This window comes from Ooceraea biroi, chromosome 14 (assembly GCF_003672135.1).
Source record: "Ooceraea biroi isolate clonal line C1 chromosome 14, Obir_v5.4, whole genome shotgun sequence".
Classification (NCBI taxonomy): Eukaryota; Metazoa; Arthropoda; class Insecta; order Hymenoptera; family Formicidae; genus Ooceraea; species Ooceraea biroi.
Genome location: NC_039519.1, coordinates 8,383,687 through 8,401,451, shown reverse-complemented (window position 1 = coordinate 8,401,451; position 17,765 = coordinate 8,383,687). Strand labels below are relative to the sequence as shown.

Below are 17,765 nucleotides of genomic sequence, written 5' to 3'. Positions count from 1 at the left end.
TGACTGCCAGTAAACACCCGTGCTATTTTCTCGTTATTTATGAATTCCCATCGTCGATGAACCTTAATATTCATAAAAACATTAAGTTAAACAATTATTTTTGCATAAAAAAATTCAACAACTTTGCCTAAAAATCGTACTTTTGTGTTCTAAGCTCCACCATTCTAGCACTTTTCAACTTTTTTCTTCTCTCTTTGGTTCCTCGACGATGGGAATTCATAAATAACGAGAACATATTTCAATTTTTCAGTTTGGACGAAAATTGGAGGCAGGAGAATGCTCACCAATTTGCAGTGCCGGCGACGCGGCTGCACTAAGATTTCTCCAGGACGACCTCTACGAGCGATATATTCAAATCAAAAAATAATTTTTTTATCTTGAAACATGTACTAATAAATGCATCAAAGTTTTATAATGATCCGCTGTATAGTTTCTCCAAAAACAATTCGTAAAATATACCTTATTTTCAGCGTTCTAAAGCAGGCTCCCCCCTTAAACAGGAAATCGCGCGCTACTCTCATCGCTACCACAATGACAATTCGATCATCGATGCGCGAACTCGCAAGGGATGGTACTTCCGATTCTGCTTTGTGACTCATGATTATCCACATTTACGATTCTGCTGATTTATGTGTTCATAGATTCATATATTTTTAGTACACTGATTGGAAAACTTGCAATTCGGAAATGAATTCCGAAATTTTAGAATCCACGAAATTAAAATGAAATTAAAAACCGACTTCTTTATGGCTTCGATTGTACAGGAAACGTGAAGAGTGCGGTTTTCTTCTTTATAAAAGAAAAAATCAATAATGATCGGATAATTAAGTATAACTACTGTCCCCTTGGAATTCCGATCATTTGTCGACGATGGCAGAAAGCGTGGTGCAACGCGCAGAGAGAGTTAGCCAGACATGGTAACGCAAACGAGTTAGTTAGTGGTAAGCGTACCTCATCAATCTTCCTCGAACGTCGGCGAGCATCGTCGTCGTCGCTCTGCAATGTGTATCGCGGATCCAAAATACCCACAACACGTGTATCCATTAAAATAGTGGTTGCTGGCATCACGGAAGTACGTCATCCCTTCTGCTGAAACTGTAGTGGAAAGAAATTTGAAAAAATGGAAGAGTTTTAATACCTTTCAATATCATTTGCGGATCTTTGAACTTTAAATGTAGTTTTTCGTAATACATGTAAGTCTTTTATACATATTAATATATATTAATTATTATATTCTTGTTTTTCTACTTCTTATAGAATATTAAAGCAAAAAGCGAGATGATTTCATAAAACTGTCTTATCATGATGTAAACATTTATATAAATACATATTATTAAAACAATAATATTATATCTGATTTACGTGTAGAAGAGTAATTATTGAATTAAATATGTTGTTTTAAATCATGCATTTTAAATGCAGTGTTTAAAAACAACTCAAAGCAGTTAAGCATTAAGAATAATTAAAAGTATTTAGCTAGATCTTAAAACTGACATTTTGAGTCCTTATTACTTCTATTACTGAAATGGTATAATTATAATTACAAAAAGAAATTATGTAACATTAACAAGCTTAAAGACACTCGTATCTTTAACTAATCCAAATGCAAGTTGCTTTTCGTTTTTAAATGGGGAACTATTAATGTCGCAACGCGAACATATTTTTTAATTTTCTCCTAAATTTGATTTATAATAAATTCCTTTGCTACAAAAAGCCTACAGTACGCAGCTTGATATCTTAAGTGTCTTCATACCTTGAACTCGCTTGACACATTATGGATTATCAACTAATACGTAAACGATGGTCACAGGCAAAGGGAGGAAGGAGCGCGAAAACGATACGTATACCGTTGTTGACGCGAATTCTCTTCGAAGAAGAAGAAGAAGACATATCCCGAAAAGGAAGCCCAGTACGACAGGATGGCTAGACCGGATACGGGGCGCGAAAAGGGGTTCGACGGGAGCCGCCGCAAGATCCGCCATTCTTCGACACCTGGCAACAGCCAATCGTAGGATAAAGCGGACGGCGGAGTGAGGAGCTCCTGGTCCTCAAATGCCACACCCTTCATTGTGACCACATATCGACCGTGGGGCCGAGTTCCTGCTGTTCCGCGGCGGTGCTAAGTACTCGCGCACTTGCGATGCGCATGTGTGATGCGCGCGCGTGCACAGGCAGCATACGCGCGCTTGCCCCGTCTCGCCGGCCACAAACACGGAATCGAATTAAGCAACGGGAATATACTGCACGGCACGGCACGGGGGAAATTTATTTTCGTATTTTCCACGCCGTGTTTTTACGTGCCTCTCGGCGACAAGAGGGTCGATGAATCGCCGCTCCGTAGGAACCCGCGAATGTAACGTTTCGCTCATTTCTCCGCTCGGCTCTCGTCTGTTGGATGACGGTGCTGATTCCGTAACGGCTCATTTCTCATCAACACACTTCTACGAAAATATGCGACGTCCCATAAGCCTGTTTAGCGTTAAAATTAAAATTAAAATTTTTACTATACGATAAATATCAGTTTAATTGTTGAGTCTTTCATATTCTCCGTTAATCTTCAATATTAGAAATGCTGATTAAATGATATGATTATTCGTAAATAATCGTATTAGTCTAACACGCGTATTAATCGCATTTAAGGGGGGAGCCTGCTTTAGAACGCTGAAAATAAGGTATATTTTACGAATTGTTTTTGGACAAACTATACAGCGGATCATTATAAAACTTTGATGCATTTATTAGTACATGTTTGAAGATAACAAAAATTATTTTTTGATTTGAATATATCGCTCGTAGAGGTCGTCCTGGAGGCATCTTAGTGCAGCCGGCATTGCAAATTGGTGAGCATTCTCCTGCCTCCAAATTTCATCCAAACTGAAAAATTGAAATGTGTTCTCGTTATTTATGAATTCCCATCGTCGATGAACCAAAGAGAGAAGAAAAAAGTTGAAAAGTGCCAGAATGGTGGAGCTTAGAACACAAAAGTACGATTTTTAGGCAAAGTTTTTGAACTTTTTCATGCAAAAGTAATTGTTTAACTTAATGTTTTTATGAATATTAAAGGTTCATCGACGATGGGAATTCATAAATAACGAGAAAATATTTCAATTTTTCAGTTTGGATGAAATTTGGAGGCAGGAGAATGCTCACCAATTTACAATGCCGGCTGCACTAAGATGCCTCCAGGACGACCTCTACAGGCGATATATTCAAATAAAAAATAATTTTTTTACCTTTACACATGTACTAATAAATGCATCAAAGTTTTATAATGATCCGCTGTATAGTTTGTCCAAAAACAATTCGTAAAATTATACGTTATTTTCCACGTTCTAAAGCAGGCTCCCCCCTTAATTACGTATAAAGGAGGACAAAGTCTCCTTAATTAAAAACGATCGTTTTAAATTGTGTGCTACATAATGAAATATTGTTTTAAAATACATCCAAAGTTTGCAGCAAGATTTACTATGAAGGTGAGAGCACATGCTCACTTATTGCTTGTTTGGCAGTGTAGTAATTATTGGAGTATTCACTTCTTGGAACTCTTGCGTATTTATGCATAACTACAATTTTGTGAAACTCTGCAAATTCATTGAAAACGATAGGATTAAATTAATCGAAAGGCAAAAATTCGGAAGCAGGCGTGGATGCGAGCGGTGCATAAACTAAGAGTTGTTAATATCTTCCGCGCGTTGAATTTGCGGATTAAGGGGGGAGCCTGCTTTAGAACGCTGAAAGTAAGGTATATTTTACGAATTGTTTTTGGAGAAACTATACAGCGGATCATTATAAAACTTTGATGCATTTATTAGTACATGTTTGAAGATAAAAAAAATTATTTTTGATTTGAATATATCGCTCGTAGAGGTCGTCCTGGAGAAATCTTAGTGCAGCCGCGTCGCCGGCACTGCAAATTGGTGAGCATTCTCCTGCCTCCAAATTTCGTCCAAACTGAAATTTGAAATATGTTCTCGTTATTTATGAATTCCCATCGTCGATGAACCAAAGAGAGAAGAAAAAAGTTGAAAAGTGCCAAAATGGTGGAGCTTAGAACACAAAAGTACGATTTTTAGGCAAAGTTTTTGAACTTTTTCATGCAAAAGTAATTGTTTAACTTAATGTTTTTATGAATATTAAAGGTTCATCGACGATGGGAATTCATAAATAACGAGAAAATATTTCAATTTTTCAGTTTGGATGAAATTTGGAGGCAGGAGAATGCTCACCAATTTACAATGCCGGCTGCACTAAGATGACTCCAGGACGACCTCTACAGGCGATATATTCAAATAAAAAATAATTTTTTTACCTTTACACATGTACTAATAAATGCATCACAGTTTTATAATGATCCGCTGTATAGTTTCTCCAAAAACAATTCGTAAAATATACCTTATTTTCAGCGTTCTAAAGCAGGCTCCCCCCTTAATTACGTATAAGGGAGGACAAAGTCTCCTTAATTAAAAACGATCGTTTTAAATTGTGTGCTACATAATGAAATATTGTTTTAAAATACATCCAAAGTTTGCAGCAAGATTTACTATGAAGAATTGGAAAGGATTTTATTTATCTGGACATGAAAGTTAAAACCAAACACAGTGTTTTGATTGGTGATACAAGACCATGAGAATCGTCCGATAAGATAAAAATATTAAAATTGATCACCACGGCGTCGTTATTAACATACTGACTCGAGTGAGAGCACATGCTCACTTATTGCTTGTTTGGCAGTGTAGTAATTATTGGAGTATTCACTTCTTGGAACTCTTGCGTATTTATGCATAACTACAATTTTGTGAAACTCTGCAAATTCATTGAAAACGATAGGATTAAATTAATCGAAAGGGAAAAATTCGGAAGCAGGCGTGGATGCGAGCGGTGCATAAACTAAGTGTTGTTAATATCTTCCGCGCGTTGAATTTGCGGATTAAGGGGGGAGCCTGCTTTAGAACGCTGAAAGTAAGGTATATTTTACGAATTGTTTTTGGAGAAACTATACAGCGGATCATTATAAAACTTTGATGCATTTATTAGTACATGTTTGAAGATAAAAAAAATTATTTTTGATTTGAATATATCGCTCGTAGAGGTCGTCCTGGAGAAATCTTAGTGCAGCCGCGTCGCCGGCATTGCAAATTGGTGAGCATTCTCCTGCCTCCAAATTTCGTCTAAACTGAAAAATTGAAATATGTTCTCGTTATTTATGAATTCCCATCGTCGATGAACCAAAGAGAGAAGAAAAAAGTTGAAAAGTGCCAGAATGGTGGAGCTTAGAACACAAAAGTACGATTTTTAGGCAAAGTTGTTGAACTTTTTCATGCAAAAGTAATTGTTTAACTTAATGTTTTTATGAATATGAAAGGTTCATCGACGATGGGAATTCATAAATAACGAGAACATATTTCAATTTTTCAGTTCGGATGAAATTGGGAGGCAGGAGAATGCTCACCAATTTGCAATGCCGGCTGCACTAAAATGCCTCCAGGACGACCTCTACAGGCGATATATTCAAATAAAAAATAATTTGTTTACCTTTAAACATGTACTAATAAATGCATAAAAGTTTTATAATGATCCGCTGTATAGTTTCTCCAAAAACAATTCGTAAAATATACCTTATTTTCAGCGTTCTAAAGCAGGCTCCCCCCTTAAAGCACCTTGAGTAAATATATTCGCAAAGCTGGGATTTATATTGGAGACTCGAGCTACTTAGAATAGTGTTAAGCACAGAAACCAAGCTAACGAATTTGATGTCAGCTTAAGCGATGGATTATCGCGGACAAAATCGATACTCGCACGAGCTAAAGGCAAAAGCGCGCGCGCGCCTTTCCAGAAACACGCGTACGCGATCTCGAAAATTAGGCGTCGCTCTTCCGGATTGGAAGGAGGTTTCTTTGTGCCTGAAATACACCCCGGGATCTCCCCGAACGAGTGGCATCTGTAATAACAAGGACCGTTCTTACGGCCTCTCCCCCTTGCGTATATGTGGCGAGTACGCGGATGAAGCGCGGTGATGGGCTTCGAGAGTTCGATTAGCCGACCACACTGGCGAATCTGTGTGTCCGTGTCCGTGCATGTGTGTTTGACGAAAGCATTATTGCAACAAAATCCAGATCCCCTGCGACCAGTATTGCAAGACAATAATTTATCGCATCTACGTAATGAGTGGATTAAAAAGATTTTGTGTGTCTTGAAGCATAACGTAAGCAATTTTGTGTTTTAATTACAATTAATTACAAATTAATTATAATAAATTCTGTTATTAATTATGCATAGAAAGTGCGTCTAAAAATGTATCGAGAATTGGCATAATTCTTGTACAATTATTTATACCGTATGTTTGCGCGCAATTTTCATGATTTTTAGTTGCATTTAAAATTGTCCCTTCAAAGCCGTCTGTTTACTATTGAATATTTGAAATAACATTCTTTTATTCTACAGAAGGAGTACTCTTCCTCTTCTTTTTTTGGAATCTCCTGCGCCCGCTGAAGAGAAAACTCACGGCGAGGACATCATCAGTCGTCGGCACCGACGTCTTCACAACCTTCGACATGGAGCTGAATCTCGAATTAGTATTAACGTCGCGACTCTTTCGTTCGCTTTTACTAAAGCAAACATTCAGGCGCTAAAAACCGAGCGTCATACCGTGCGACGGCAGTTTTCATTTAAATCGTCACCATAACAGTACTTTTACTTTGTAAATTTTATCCATAATTTTTAATACTTCAAAACAACTGTTTTTTTTTTATGTAATTGCATTTTCTGATACTTTCTTACATTTATAGTTGTATCCCCTGTTATGAGATATGCTCCTAATATGAGATAATGGGGTTTCTGCTAAACTAGTGAGCACCATCTGTTAATTCCACCATAAACTTATTACTCTTGGTGTAAAATGTATTTAGTGAAAAATTCATTGTTCGTTATTGCGTTTAGCCTTTGCAAGAAAAGGTTTGTGAAATTGTGAACATGTCAAAGGAACTTGAGGTTAGTCTTTAAACCTTGTTTATTATATAATAAAGAAATGGTTGGCAATAAATTCAGTATGCAATGATAGAGTAGAATCGTAGTAACAGGAAAATACTCGATTTGTCGAATTGCTTAATTGTAGAGGTTAGATTTCATGATCGCGGAACCGCTAGGCGCGTGGCTCGTATAAAGAAGATATTCAGGGTACTCTTAATATGAGATCATTATTGCTCGAATATGAAGAGTATGTAGTGTAATAAAAAGAAAGAAAATACTACGTTAAGGTTAAAGAAAAGTTAATACGAATTTATATTACGAATTTTTGTGTATTTAATTTTTATAGAGTCTGACTTTGGAGGTTAGAGAAACGAGGAAGCGTCGACAGTGGAATCGTGAAGATTTGGCGAAGGCTGTGGCAGCAGTATTTTTATAAAACTATCTAATAAAGTTTTTTACTTGCAATACTGATGTATTTTGCACTTTTAACACCGATTTCTCGAGGTATCTTATATTAGGAGCACACTTTCTCGATCTTGCGTATTTTTTTAATTTTCAGAAAAAATAATATTTAAATTAGATTTTTCATTTGACCAACCTAAAGCTTATTAAATTCTCCTCAAGAGAACGTATTACATTTTTAAATTCCGCCTATAGATTTCCTTACATTCGGCAAAATCGATATGGTATCGCATAATCGGGGACTTTCCTCCATCATATATTTAATCTTTCAGCCTCACGTTGTTATCTCCACTTTCCGTGTCCTCGGTAACGTCTGAGAATGTCTGCTAAACTAGTGAGCACCATCTGTTAATTCCACCATAAACTTATTACTCTTGGTGTAAAATGTATTTAGTGAAAAATTCATTGTTCGTTATTGCGTTTAGCCTTTGCAAGAAAAGGTTTGTGAAATTGTGAACATGTCGAAGGAACTTGAGGTAAGTCTTTAAACCTTGCTTATTACATAATAAAGAAATGGTTGGCAATAAATTCAGTATGCAATGATAGAGTAGAATCGTAGTAACAGGAAAATACTCGATTTGTTGAATTGCTTAATTGTAGAGGTTAGATTTCATGATCGCGGAACCGCTAGGCGCGTGGCTCGTATAAAGAAGATATTCAGGGTACTCTTAATATGAGATAATTATTGCTCGAATATGAAGATTATGTAGTGTAATAAAAAGAAAGAAAATACTACGTTAAGGTTAAAGAAAAGTTAATACGAATTTATATTACGAATTTTTGTGTATTTAATTTTTATAGAGTCTGACTTTGGAGGTTAAAGAAACGAGGAAGCGTCGACAGTGGAATCGTGAAGATTTGGCGAAGGCTGTGGCAGCAGTATTTTTATAAAACTATCTAATAAAGTTTTTTACTTGCAATACTGATGTATTTTGCACTTTTAACACCGATTTCTCGAGGTATCTTATATTAGGAGCACACTTTCTCGATCTTGCGTATTTTTTTAATTTTCAGAAAAAATAATATTTAAATTAGATTTTTCATTTGACCAACCTAAAGCTTATTAAATTCTCCTCAAGAGAACGTATTACATTTTTAAATTCCGCCTATAGATTTCCTTACATTCGGCAAAATCGATATGGTATCGCATAATCGGGGACTTTCCTCCATCATATATTTAATCTTTCAGCCTCACGTTGTTATCTCCACTTTCCGTGTCCTCGGTAACGTCTGAGAATGGCAAACGCGGTTGAGCGGATCCGAAACGGGCAAAATTGGCCAACAATAGGGAAGGATGAGAAGCGCCGCTGACGCTGGGGCGCCAAGCGAGTCTCATGTTCGCGGGGACTAATCCGCGAGATCTTCATTGCGCGGCGGCAAACAAACGGAATCGAACAATTTGTTTTCGTACGGCGGCTAAGTAGCGGATACTATCTGGCGCGCGTGTCTCAGACATCTCGAGGAGGAACAAGGAGAGCCAAATCAGAAGGGGGAATGGAGGACGCAGCAGCATAGAAACTGGCGGACGTGGAAAATGAGAAAGAGAGGAAGCGCGCGACGACTACCGGCAGGAAGAGGAGGGGGGAGGGCGCCGGTAAAGCAGTACGGAGACGAGGCGACAAAATCAATTATTTTGTTAAACAACAAGCCGTGTTATGTTAGGTTTGCCAAAATAACCAAAACAACACCGCACGGTTCGTATACGCTGCGGTATACGCGTATGTACACGTCGGTTCATTCATCCGAGTCCGGCCATTTCCATTCATCCTTTCGCCACGAGAAATTATCGCGCTAATCGACCGCAATGCGATTTTTCCGCTCTATAGACGGAGCCCGATCTCCTTTATAATCATTATCATTTATACTGTTACTATTAGTATTATTAATACGAATTGTACGCAGATTTGCTCTTGGATGCATCGCTGTTCGTGAGAAACTAATGGCACGACGCAGTAATTGCAGAAAATGAATTAATTGATTTTGATATCTTTGCACGAACAATCTTTGTCACAAATGCACATTTTATTCACAGTTTTTAACGCGGTGGATCGAATACGAGATATATCAGAAGAATCTCTGAACTTCTCGTTTACGGAAAATGGGACGCAATAATAAATACACTCGTCACAGATTTTGTTGGTTTTAGATAAAAGCTGTTAGATAATTGAAATTATATTTTGTAAGATTTTCAGAAAAAATATAACGCAATTAATAAAAATGAGACAAACTCTTCTAATTCAGGCATAATTTCTACAACCCTTTTGAAATTACCGCAGCCGGAACAACCCTGGAATTGACGTTGGGTTTTCTCATTTATATAATAATTTTGCGATTTGAGGGGAAGGATCACGAAATTTCGCGGACACAAAGTGTGCGTGTGTGGAGGCAGGCAGAAAGGAAGGAGGAGGACGGAGGAGTTTTCGCGGTATCATGAACTATGCACTCTTCAAAAAGTATGAACGAACGAGCGAAGAAGCGATCCATTAGGTAGGAAGCCCCGACTGACACGCCCTGACGCTATCAAAACACGCCTTAAAACTTATATTCCAGCGCTGGTGCGACGGTGGTAGTGGGAAAGCCGCGTACGTGAGATAAAATAACAGAGTGTAGTTAACAGGCTTGGGTAAAAATATTCACGCTAGCTTCCATATCTCCCTCTCGCGCACTTCTCCGCCTCCCCCGCTCCGCCCTCTCAATTTTATCCGCGTCTCTACGTCTCTCTCTGCCGTTCTTGCTTATTCCTGCGCGTTTTTCAGCCTTCTATCCCGAAATTTCACGAACATTCGTGCCTATGTGTATCATTCGTAGCGGCGTATCGATTAATCGATACGTTCATTAAAACAACAGACGCATATGCGCTTACGTACGCGTAACAAAGTAACTTTTAATCAATCGTTCGTTATAAAAAGTGGTTATGTAAAAACCTTGTAGGAATATTGCATTAAGGGGATGCTGGAGCTGCTAGTGAACTTCTTCGCGATGGTGCTGCCATCGCACAATATTTGCACAATAAAATGCTTTTTACAACAATTTGGCAATTTGTACGCACAAAATCGCTGTTGAGCGGTGTTTGGACACAATTAAGGAATAGGAGGATGCTTTTCGAAGTGACTTTAAAAGCGTCATAAAAGAGAATTCTGTGTTTTCCTTTAGGATTAGAGGTTAGAATACAGGAGAACACAGAATTCTCTTTCATGACGCTTCTAAAGTCACTTCGAAAAGCAGTCTCATATTCCTTAATTGTGTCCAAACACCGCTCAACAGCGATTTTGTGCGTACAAATTGTCAAATTTTTGTAAAAAGCATTTTATTGTGCAAATATTGTGCGGTGGCAGCACCATCGCGAAGAAGTTCACTAGCAGCTCCAGCATCCCCTTAAGGGGAAACTGGAGTTGCTAGTGAACTATTTTTTCACTATAACGATGGTAATTGCAGTTTCGAAAATTCTCTTTATTGCTTGTGCAGAATAAAAAATCCTTTTCCACAAATGAAGTATAGATAGAAAGAAAGTCCGCTCTACAGGACTTCATATTCAAAATGGAAAAAAGTTAGAAAAGACAAATGCAAGTTTTTCACTTTTTTCCATTTTGAATATAAAGTCCTGTAGAGCGGACTTTCTTTCTACCTATACTTCATTTGTGGAAAAGGATTATTTTATTCTGCACAAGCAATAAAGAGAATTTTCGAAACTGCAATTACCATCGCTATAGTTGAAAAAATAGTTCACTAGCAACTCCAGCTTCCCCTTAAGGGGATGCTGGAGCTGCTAATAAACTTCTTCGCGATGGTGCTGCCATCGCACAATATTTGCACAATAAAATGCTTCTTACAAAAATTTGGCAATTTGTACGCACAAAATCGCTGTTGAGCGGTGTTTGGACACAATTAAGGAATAGGAGGATGCTTTTCGAAGTGACTTTAAAAGCGTCATAAAAGAGAATTCTGTGTTTTCCTTTAGGATTAGAGGTTAGAATACAGGAGAACACAGAATTCTCTTTCATGACGCTTCTAAAGTCACTTCGAAAAGCAGTCTCATATTCCTTAATTGTGTCCAAACACCGCTCAACAGCGATTTTGTGCGTACAAATTGTCAAATTTTTGTAAAAAGCATTTTATTGTGCAAATATTGTGCGGTGGCAGCACCATCGCGAAGAAGTTCACTAGCAGCTCCAGCATCCCCTTAAGGGGAAACTGGAGTTGCTAGTGAACTATTTTTTCACTATAACGATGGTAATTGCAGTTTCGAAAATTCTCTTTATTGCTTGTGCAGAATAAAAAATCCTTTTCCACAAATGAAGTATAGATAGAAAGAAAGTCCGCTCTACAGGACTTCATATTCAAAATGGAAAAAAGTTAGAAAAGACAAATGCAAGTTTTTCACTTTTTTCCATTTTGAATATAAAGTCCTGTAGAGCGGACTTTCTTTCTACCTATACTTCATTTGTGGAAAAGGATTATTTTATTCTGCACAAGCAATAAAGAGAATTTTCGAAACTGCAATTACCATCGCTATAGTTGAAAAAATAGTTCACTAGCAACTCCAGCTTCCCCTTAAGGGGATGCTGGAGCTGCTAATAAACTTCTTCGCGATGGTGCTGCCATCGCACAATATTTGCACAATAAAATGCTTCTTACAAAAATTTGGCAATTTGTACGCACAAAATCGCTGTTGAGCGGTGTTTGGACACACTTAAGGAATAGGAGGATGCTCTTCGAAGTGACTTTAGAAGCGTCATAAAAGAGAATTCTGTGTTTTCCTTTAGGATTAGAGGTTAGAATACAGGAGAACACAGAATTCTCTTTTATGACGCTTCTAAAGTCACTTCGAAAAGCATCTTCATATTCCTTAATTGTGTCCAAACACCGCTCAACAGCGATTTTGTGCGTACAAATTGCCAAATTTTTGTAAAAAGCATTTTATTGTGCAAATGTTGTGCGGTAGCAGCACCATCGCGAAGAAGTTCACTAGCAGCTCCAGCATCCCCTTAAGGGGAAACTGGAGTTGCTAGTGAACTATTTTTTCACTATAGCGATGGTAATTGCAGTTTCGAAAATTCTCTTTATTGCTTGTGCAGAATAAAAAATCCTTTTCCACAAATGAAGTATAGATAGAAAGAAAGTCCGCTCTACAGGACTTCATATTCAAAATGGAAAAAAGTTAGAAAAGACAAATGCAAGTTTTTCACTTTTTTCCATTTTGAATATAAAGTCCTGTAGAGCGGACTTTATTTCTATCTATACTTCATTTGTGGAAAAGGATTTTTTATTCTGCACAAGCAATAGAGAGAATTTTCGAAACTGCAATTACCATCGCTATAGTGAAAAAATAGTTCACTAGCAACTCCAGGATCACCTTAAGGGGAAGCTGGAGTTGCTAGTGAACTATTTTTTTACTATAGTGATGGTAATTGCAGTTTCGAAAATTCTCTCTATTGCTTGTGCAGAATAAAAAATCCTTTTCCACAAATGAAGTATAGATAGAAATAAAGTCCGCTCTACAGGACTTTATATTCAAAATGGAAAAAAGTTAAAAACTTGCATTTGTCTTTTCTAACTTTTTTCCATTTTGAATATGAAGTCCTGTAGAGCGGGCTTTCTTTCTATTTATACTTCATTTGTGGAAAAGGATTTTTTATTCTGCACAAGCAATAGAGAGAATTTTCGAAACTGCAATTACCATCGCTATAGTGAAAAAATAGTTCACTAGCAACTCCAGCATCCCCTTAATCGTTTACAATTACAGATTCGAGTCTGTATATATGACAATTAAAGCTTGAATTTTACATATCAAATTGATCATATCTGATCGATATGAAAAGATCATTTTTAAATATATTTTATCACATATTTTCAACAATATTGTTAAACTTTTCAAGGGTTTCGCTTTCTCTTATATTATATAAATCAAGATTAAATTGAATATATTGCCATTACCTTTCATGTTCTTGAAGGCCAACAACAGATGACGAGAAGCGCCGCTGACGCTGACGCTGGGGCTCCAAGACGAGAGCCTCATGTTCGCGAGGACTAATCCGCGAGATCTTTGTTGCGCGGCGGCAAGCAGACGGAATCGAACAATCTGTTTTCGTACGGCGCCTAAGTAGCGGAAGCATCATATATTTTAATGACGCTTCCAGACGCTTACCAAAGTTAAACCTCACTTGTTACACGTACCTGCACAGTACTGTCATCTCTTACATTGCCGATGACATACTCCATCTCTATGATATTGCAGTTGCAGATCAATATTTCCGACTCCTACGAGCTTTCCCATCGGTAACTAACATTTTTATACTTACCATTGGCGCCATCTACTTAATCGGTATAACAGTTATACCGATCGTACACGATGATGACTGCACCTTCCGAACTGCAGTTATTAGGGACGGTGAGAGACAATGTGAGGCGCCACGTGTACTCTGCGACATTTGCCGATATCTATTTGTGAATCGTGGCAAGGATGAATCAATCAGAAAATTCCGCGTGCCTGACGCAAGTTTGAGACATTAGGCGCAATACGTTATGCATTAGCGTTCACCGCAAAAATCGGGAAACGTAATTCTGCGAATTCTTTTAGACTACGTGGTCCCGCAAGACAGATAGAAAGAGATGTTAATAAATATTGTAATCATTAATGTCAACTATATATTGAGAGAAACAAACTTTTTTATGAATATAAGGAGAATATATTCTACTAATATAATATTAATTAGTTTATCTATATACATCATCTGCTTATAAACGTCATTCGAAATAAAGTAATTAAATACAGTAATTAAGGTGATCCTGGAGTGGCCAGTGAACTCCATCGCGGCGTCTGTATTACCGGCGGAATCGGTGATTTTCCTGCATTTTTCAAGAAATATATCTTTTTATTGAATTTACAGAATGAAAAATCCCTTTCCACGATGAAAGTACATACAATAATGTAGTGTGAAAAATAGGATTTAACTTTCCAAATGGAAAAAAAATCACAATTTTGATTTTAAAATCACGATTCCGCCGGTAATACAGGCGACTCCAGGATCGCCTTAAATTAAGGGGAAGCTGGAGTTGCTAGTGAACTAATTTTTCACTATAGCGACGGTAATTGCAGTTTCGAAAATTCTCTTTATTGCTTGTGCAGAATAAAAAATCCTTTTCCACAAATGAAGTATAGGTAGAAAGAAAGCCCGCTCTACAGGACTTTATATTCAAAATGGAAAAAAGTTAGAAAAGACAAATGCCAGTTTTTAACTCTTTTCCATTTTGAATATAAAGTCCTGTGGAGCGGACTTTCTTTCTATCTATACTTCATTTGTGGAAAGGGATTTTTTATTCTGCACAAGCAATAGAGAGAATTTTCGAAACTGCAATTACCATCGCTATAGTGAAAAAATAGTTCACTAGCAACTTCAGCTTCCCCTTAAGGTGATCCTGGAGTTGCTAGTGAACTATTTTTTCACTATAGCGACGGTAATTGCAGTTTCGAAAATTCTCTTTATTGCTTGTGCAGAATAAAAAATCCTTTTCCACAAATGAAGTATAGGTAGAAAGAAAGCCCGCTCTACAGGACTTTATATTCAAAATGGAAAAGAGTTAAAAACTTGCATTGTCTTTTCTAACTTTTTCCATTTTGAATATAAAGTCCTGTAGAGCGGGCTTTCTTTCTACTATACTTCATTTGTGGAAAGGATTTTTTATTCTGCACAAGCAATAGAGAGAATTTTCGAAACTGCAATTACCATCGCTATAGTGAAAAAATAGTTCACTAGCAACTCCAGTTCCCTTAAGGGAACCTGGAGTTGCTAGTGAACTATTTTTCACTATAGCGATGGTAATTGCAGTTTCGAAAATTCTCTCTATTGCTTGTGCAGAATAAAAAATCCTTTTCCACAAATGAAGTATAGGTAGAAAGAAAGTCCGCTCTACAGGACTTTATATTCAAAATGGAAAAAAGTTAAAAACTTGCATTTGTCTTTTCTAACTTTTTTCCATTTTGAATATAAAGTCCTGTAGAGCGGACTTTCTATCTATACTTCATTTGTGGAAAAGAAGTTTTTATTCTGCACAAGCAATAGAGAGAATTTTCGAAACTGCAATTACCATCGCTATAGTGAAAAAATAGTTCACTAGCAACTCCAGCATCCCCTTAAATAAAGTAATTGTAGAAACATTTTCTTGATTACGTTGCGTTGCGACACGTTACCATATCTCTCAGCTAGAAACATAGTGAACTCGACATGCGTTATAATGATTTAAGATTTAACTTATGCGATGGAAACTCTCGAGACGTAAGACGAGAATGGAAAAATCACGATGACACGTAAAACTCAGGTTGAATTTGGCGCTCGCGCAAAGCGCGCGCGGCGCGATCCAATTGCGTGCCGTCGCGCGTGCGCAGCGGAATGAGGCGCGTTCGCGCCGTCGCCGCGGCACGGCGGGCTTGCGAATTGGACTTTAGCTTCAACGCTTACAGCGCGGCAAACGAATCCGATTGGACAGCGTGGCCACGAAGGCCACATCCGGCCGTGACCGCTGCAGTATTGGTCGATCGCGCGCGACGGCATCGGTGAGCGCAACGAAGTTGCTCGAATTTCCTATATATATTATCGATAAATAGCTCGCGTCGTTGCCCGTGTGACTTTCCGAGGCGGCGAGAACGGCCGACGTATCGTGCGTCGTACGGGAACGGCGTTGCCTCGTCGCGAGAGGCGTTTTCGAGTGGTGCGTTCCTAGCGTGCTTTCTTGCGAAGAGAGAGAGAGAGAGAGAGAGAGAGAAGTGTGGTGCCCGCTGTGGACGACCGACTACGCGTACGACGTACCGTGACGACAGTTACGTGAGAAGAGAGAAGGAAGAGGAACGTGGTGGAACGGGGCGAGAGGAAGAGAGAAGGCGCGCGCGTCGCTCGCTGAGCGGAGATCGGCGGCGGACGAGAGCAGCCGAGCACGGACGACGGGATTATCGTACGTTGGGTGTGACGGAACGCAGTTGCGACTCGGTGCGCGCGACCCGGACCGGCGTATCTGCACGACTGGCGTCGTGCGCGAGGGCCCTAAAGGGCGAGCCCAGGCAGCGTTCTCGCGAGGCCTGCGGCGGTATCCCACGAGAGAGCACGTTGAGCCCGGCCACGACGAGGTGAGAGCGAGCGAGACGGCGATAGGGAGGGAGCGCGCGAGCGAGAGAGCGCGACATGCCCGAAGGAGGGAGCGAGAGCGCCGATCGGCGAGCTCGGCCGAGCGAGTGAGACGGCGCGAGCAAGAAAGGAAGAGAGCGCGCGTTGTAACCCGTGAATCCGAGGGAAGCTACTACCTTCTCGAGGCTGGTTTTTGCTCCGCCATTGTCCGTTGCGAGAAACCGACCGTCCATCCGTCCGTCGTGCTGGCGACGGCGGGGGAAGCTGCCCCTTTTCCTCGTGGACGCGGGCGTGTGCCTGTGAACGACGGCGGACCGTCGTGCGTTTTCGCGGTCGATCGCGACGCGCGTGCCGCGTGTCCTCGCGTTCGCGTGTATTCGTGTTCCCGACGCGGCAGTGCCGCGCTCGGTACCCGCCGTCGCTGACGCGCGGGAACGCGGCGACGGCGACGTCGGGGCGCGAGAATAGTGGCCGATTCCTGGTAAAGTGAGTGCGTCCGCCGTCTGAACACGCAACTCGCGCACCTGGCGCCCAGCTTGCCGAGCCGCGCGCAAGAGAGAGACAGAGAGAGAAGCCCGCGCGGGTTCCGTGCTTTGTGTCGCGGTACGACGACGAGTTCGCCTCGTCCGCTTCGTCGCGCGACTTCCGGTACGGGGCCGAGGAGCGTGCCCGGTCTCTCGCTCTTCCTCCATCCCGCGCAGCCCCGAGGCGTTCCGTGCGCGGAACGTCGCGTCCGCGAGATCGAGCCGGCAGCTCTCCGCTCCCGCCTGGCCCCGCTTTCCCGGCATCGATCCCCGCGTCGCTCCGCGGCGATTTTCCCTTTCCTTTCCGCGTGACCGCTAGGATCGTCACGTCCGACAGTGCGATAGTACGTATCCGCTCGATTGTCGTGCTCGCGTCAGGGCGGGCTCGCGATACAAAGCGCGGAACGTGGTTCTCGGTCCACGCGCCGCGCCGCGTTACGCAACGGACGCCGGCGTGGCGGCGCGCGGCCGATGACGAGGAGGAAGCTCTCCGACTTCCCTCGCGACTCCGTCGCCGTCCGATTCCGTCGCTCTCGTGCGCGTAGCCGCGCCGCCGCGTGTCACGTGGTAATGCGTCAGCCGTGCACCGCTGCGTAACGTTATACGGTACACGGATACCGCACGCGCGGCTCTGCGGCGCTATTTTCCGGGGGTATTCGCGAGCAAAAGCGCGGACCCGAGTCGAGGGAAAGGGAGG

The 17,765-nt window shown here is 40.5% G+C and overlaps 1 protein-coding gene across 1 annotated transcript; it reads right to left on the bottom strand.

Moving 5' to 3' along the window:
- Positions 1–433: 433 nt before the first annotated feature.
- On the bottom strand, positions 434–13,603 carry LOC109611567 (hypothetical protein). The gene is made up of 2 exons (XM_020034453.2): positions 13,363–13,603; positions 434–1,095 (listed from the first exon to the last, which is right to left on the bottom strand). Exons 1-2 carry the CDS (start codon positions 13,442–13,444, stop codon positions 956–958), a joined length of 222 nt encoding a protein of 73 aa, XP_019890012.1. The 5' UTR covers positions 13,445–13,603; the 3' UTR covers positions 434–955.
- Positions 13,604–17,765: the final 4,162 nt, after the last annotated feature.

What these genes read in the sequence shown, in the direction of transcription:
- LOC109611567 (XM_020034453.2), bottom strand. Translation starts at nt 13,444, where the DNA reads ATGAGGCTCTCGTCTTGGAGCCCCAGCGTCAGCGTCAGCGGCGCTTCT. An exon ending in GGCCTTCAAGAACATGAAAG is followed by an intron (nt 1,096 to 13,362) that starts GTAATGGCAATA and finishes TTTCCACTACAG; the next exon opens with TTTCAGCAGAAGGGATGACG.